Genomic DNA, 5,262 nt, shown 5'->3' on the forward strand with positions numbered 1-5,262 from the left:
CCCCTTCAAAACACCCTGACACTAAGAATCAATAGGAGCCAATGGGCTCTGTGTCCCCCCCCCCCCCCTAACATAAAGGGCTGGACCCTAAGGTGCCCCCCCCACCCCCCACCTATGGGTGCCCCCCCTCCCATCTATTGGTACCCCCCCCTACCTATGGGTGCCCCCCACCCCAATCCCAGCCCCCTCCCATCTATAGGTGCCCCCCCCCCACCCATGTGTGACCCCCCCCCCAAACAACCCCAACCCCCCCCCCCCCCCCCACCTATGGGTGCCCACCCCCCCAATCCAATCCCAGCCCCTCATTTTGGGGGGTCCCCCACCCCCCTATTTTATCTGGGGGGGGGGGGCCTCCCATCCCCCTATTTTAATTTGAGGGGGGGGGGTCACAGCATCCTGCCCCTCATTTTGGGAGCGGGGGGGTGGGGGGGGTTCCTCTCCCCCTCTTCTATTTGGGGAGGGGGCTCCTATCCCCATATTATACATTGGGGGGGCTCCCACCCCCCTATTTTAGCTTGGGGGGGGCTCCATCCCCCTTTTCTATTTGGGGGGGGGCTCCTATCCCCCTACCTTATTATTTGTGGGGTGGGGGGGGGTCACACTGTCCTGCCTCTCATTCTGGGGGGGGGGGGGGGCTCCCACCCCATTGTTTTGTATATTGCCCCCCCCCATCATTTCAGTGCCCCCCCCATCATTTCAGTGCCCCCCCCCATCGTTTCTATGCCCCCCCCCATCATTTCAGTGCCCCCTCCCATCATTTCAGTGCCCCCCCCCCATCGTTTCTATGCCCCCCCCCATCATTTCTGTGCCCCCCCCCATCATTTCTATGCCCCCCCCCATCATTTCTGTCCCCCCCCCCATTATATCAGTCCCCCCCCCCATCATTACTGTACCCCCCCCCCATAATAAAGATGCTATGCTTTTACCCATCCTGTCTCTTTAATTTGGGGGGGGGGGGTCGTTTGTTTAATTAGCGGTCTCTAATTAAATCAATTAATTAAGGGGGGGGGGGGGGGTTGGGATGCTCCTCCATCTCGCCCCCCCCCCTCGTATCCCAACCCCCCCCCCCATCTCGGTACCCGGATGTCCCCCCCCCCCCCCCCCCGGCCGCCATCTTCCAGCCCTGCCATCTGCAAACCCTCTTCGTGCCGCCGCCGCCCGAGATGTGAGTGACCCCCCCCCACCTATAAGACCCCCCCCCCCCATCCCCTTAAACCCCCCCCCCTAAATAAAAACGCCCCCCCCCCCATTTAAATCCAGCCCCCCCCCCCCATTTCCTCCCATCTCTACGTGCTTAAGGCTCCTCCAAGCCCCTCCCCCATAGACGAGGCCTATGCGATGTTAAGGATGGGGGGGGGGGGGTCGATACATCGCGATGCCCCCCCCCCCTTTATTAACACCCCCTCTTCAAGACCCCCCCCACTTTTATTAAGACCCCCCCCCACTTTATTAAGGCCCCCCCCCCATAAACGAAGCCCATATAGCAACGATGGGGGGGGGGGCTCCATTCAAACTGCCCCCCCCCCTTTATTAAGACCCCCCCCCCCCTTAATTAAGCCCCCCGTTTTATTAAGGGCCCCCCCCTTTATTAAGACCCCCCCCCTTATTAAGGCCCCCCCCCATAAACGCAGCCCATATAGCAACGATGGGGGGGGGCCTCAATTCAAACTGCCCCCCCCTTTATTAAGACCCCCCCCCCTCACTATTAAGCCCCCCCCCCCCCATAAACGCAGCCCATATAGCAACGATTGGGGGGGGCTCAATTCAAACTGCCCCCCCCCACTTTATTAAGACCCCCCCCCTTATTAAGACACCCCCCGCAATAAACGCAGCCCATATAGCAACGATGGGGGGGGGGGCTCAATTCAAACTGCCCCCCCCCTTATTAAGACCCCCCCCCAATAAACGCAGCCCTTATAGCAACGATGGGGGGGGCTCAATTCAAACTGCCCCCCCCCACTTTATTAAGACCCCCCCCCTTTATTAAGACCCCCCCCCCATAAACGCAGCCCATAGAGCAACAATGTGGGGGTGGGGGGGTCCATTCAAACTGCCCCCCCCCATTTAACACCACTTTATAACCGCGGCCTATGTAATATAAGTGTGGGGGGGGGGCTCAATACAAGCTGCCCCCCCCCATCCCGGCCATATTAACCCCCCCCCCCCATCGACCCTCACCATATTAACAAGGGGGGGGGGGCTCAATATAACGGGACCCCCCCCACAATAAACTCAATAATGGTTTGTGGGGGGGGGGTCCATTTAAACTGCCCCCCCCCCCAATTTATTTACTGTTTAGTGTCGGGGGGGGGCAAGGGGGGTCGTCACTCCTATAGGGATATAATGTATAATATATAAAGGGGGGGGGGCACAAAGCTCCGCCCCCCCCCCCCCCCATCCAGATCACGTGATCATCGCTATTTGCGGCCTTTAATCCCTGCGGGGGTGGGGGGGGAATAAAGGGGGGGGGCACAGAAAAGGGGGGGGGGGGAGATAATAAAGGGGGGGGCATGGAATAAAGGGGGGGGGGGCAGGAAAATAGGGGGGGGGCAGGAAAATAGGGGTGGCTTATCGATCTCTGACCCCCCCCCGCTTTATTATCTCTATATCCAGGTCGGCCCCCGCCGCCCCCGCCGCCCCCCCCCCAGCTGGAGGTGGTGAAGGGGGGGGTCCACCCGCGCCCCCCCCCAACCTCACCAGCAACCGGCGGCTGCAGCAGACCCAGGCCCAAGTGGATGAGGTCGGGGCTTATATAGGGAGGGGGCGGGGCTTAGGGGAAGGGGCGGGGCTTGGATGGAGGGGGCGTGGTCTGAGATATATGGGGGTAAATAGGGAGAGGGCGGGGCTTATGGGTGAGTGGGCGGGGCTTATGGGAGGGGGCGTGCCTGAGCTGTATGGGAGTGAATATGAAGTGGGCGGTGCTTAGGGGTAGGGGGCGGGGCTTATGGGAGGGGGCGTGGTCTGATATGTATGGGGGTGAATGGGGAAGGGGCGGGGCTTAAGGAGGGGGCGTGGTCTGAGCTGTATGGGGGTGAATGGGGAGGGGGCGTGGCTTAGAGGGAGGGGGCGTGGTTTGAGATGTATGGTGGCCCCATAGCCCCCAGCCTTCCCCCCATTGCCCTCTATTGCCCCCCATTGCTCCCTATATCCTTCCTCTCCCCCCACATGCCCCATAGCCCCCCATAGCCCCCCAGCTAAGCCCCCCATTGCCCCCCATTGCTCCCTATATCCCTCACCTCCCCCCACGTGCCCCATATCCCCCCAGCTGACCCCTCCATTGCCCCCCATTACCCCCCCATTGTCCCCATTACTCCCCATTACCCCCCATTGCCACCCATTAGCCCCCCATTGCTCCCTATATCCTTCCTCTCCCCCCACATGCCCCATAGCCCCCCATAGCCCCACAGCTGACCCCCCATTGCCCCCCATTGCTCCCTATATCCCTCACCTCCCCCCACGTGCCCCATATCCCCCCAGCTGACCCCTCCATTGCCCTCCATTCCCCCCCATAGCCCCCCATTGCCCTGCATTGACCCCATTGACCCCTATTGTCCCCCATTGCCTCCCATTACCTCTCATTGCTCCCTATGTCCCTCACCTCCCCCTATGTGCCCCATATACCCCCATAGCCCCCCATAGCCCCCCAGCTGACCCTCCCATTGCCCTCCATTGCCCTCCATTACCCCCCATAGCCCCCATCTGACCCACATTGCCCCCCATTGCTCCCTATACCCTTCCTCTCCCCCCACGTGCCCCATAGCCCCCCATATCCCCCCAGCTGACCCCCCATTGCCCCCCATTGCTCCCCCTATATCCTTCCTCTCCCCCCCCAAGCCCCATATCCCCCTACCTGACCCACTGCCCCCCTCCCATTGCTCCTATATCCTTCCTCTCCCCCCACATGCCCCATAGCCCCCCAGCCTTCCCCCCATTGCCCCCCATTGCTCCCTATATCCTTCCTCTCCCCCCACACGCCCATAGCCCCCCATAGCCCCCCATTGCTCCCTATACCCTTCCTCTCCCCCCATGTGCCCCATAGCCCCCCAGCTGACCCTCCCATTGCCCTCCATTGCTCCCTATACCCTTCCTCTCCCCCCACACGCCCCATAGCCCCCCAGCCTTCCCCCCATTGCCCCCCATTGCTCCCTATATCCTTCCTCTCCCCCCACACGCCCCATAGCCCCCCAGCCTTCCCCCCACTGCCCCCCATTGCTCCCTATATCCTTCCTCTCCCCCCACACGCCCCATAGCCCCCCAGCCTTCCCCCCATTGCCCTCCATTGCTCCCTATATCCTTCCTCTCCCCCCACATGCCCCATAGCCCCCCATAGCCCCCCAGCTAAGCCCCCCATTGCCCCCCATTGCTCCCTATATCCCTCACCTCCCCCCCCAAGCCCCATATCCCCCTATCTGACCCACTGCCCCCCTCCCATTGCTCCCTATACCCTTCCTCTCCCCCCACACGCCCCATAGCCCCCCATTGCCCCCCATTGCTCCCTATATCCTTCCTCTCCCCCCACACGCCCCATAGCCCCCCAGCCTTCCCCCCATTGCCCCCCATTGCTCCCTATATCCTTCCTCTCCCCCCATGTGCCCCATAGCCCCCCTGCTAACCCCCCATTGCTCTATATGTCCTTTATTTCCCCCCCACGCCCCATATCCCCCCCATCTGACCCCTGTCCCCCCCCCCCCCAGGTTGTGGACATCATGCGGGTGAACGTGGACAAGGTGCTGGAGCGTGACCAGAAGTTGTCGGAGTTGGACGATCGCGCCGACGCGCTGCAGGCCCGGAGCTTCCCAGTTCGAGACCAGCGCCGCCAAACTCAAGCGCAAGTATTGGTGGAAGAACCTCAAGGTGAGAACAGATAGGGCCCAAATGGGGCCTGGTTGGGTCAAAGTGGCAGTAAATGGGCCCAAATGGGGCCTAAATGGGGCCTGGTTGGGTCAAAGTGGCACTAAATGGGCCCAAATGGGGTCTAAATGGGTCAAAGTGGCAATAAATGGGCCCAAATGGGTCCTTAATGGGTCCTGGTTGGGTCAAAGTGGCACTAAATGGGCCCAAAATGGGTCCTGGTTGGGCCAAAGTGGCAGTAAATGGGCCCAAATGGGTCCTAAATGGGTTCTGGTTGGGACAAAGTGGCACTAAATGGGCCCAAATGGGGCCTGGTTGGGTCAGAGTGGCACTAAATGGGCCCAAATGGGGCCTAAATGGGTCAAAGTGGCACTAAATGGGCCCAAATGGGGCCTGGTTGGGTCAAAGTGG

The 5,262-nt window shown here is 61.2% G+C and overlaps 1 protein-coding gene across 1 annotated transcript; it reads left to right on the forward strand.

Annotated features, from left to right (window-relative positions):
* Positions 1–1,114: 1,114 nt before the first annotated feature.
* Positions 1,115–5,256, forward strand: LOC146751506 (vesicle-associated membrane protein 1-like). Its single transcript, XM_085534396.1, has 3 exons — positions 1,115–1,165; positions 2,614–2,740; positions 4,695–5,256. Coding segments are annotated over exons 1-3 (303 nt in total). The 5' UTR covers positions 1,115–1,163; the 3' UTR covers positions 4,869–5,256.
* The last annotated feature ends 6 nt before the right edge of the window (positions 5,257–5,262 follow it).

The sequence above is a fragment of the Coturnix japonica genome, unplaced genomic scaffold (assembly GCF_054131305.1).
Source record: "Coturnix japonica strain WE unplaced genomic scaffold, WE-NBRP24 Scf082, whole genome shotgun sequence".
Lineage (NCBI taxonomy): Eukaryota > Metazoa > Chordata > Aves > Galliformes > Phasianidae > Coturnix > Coturnix japonica.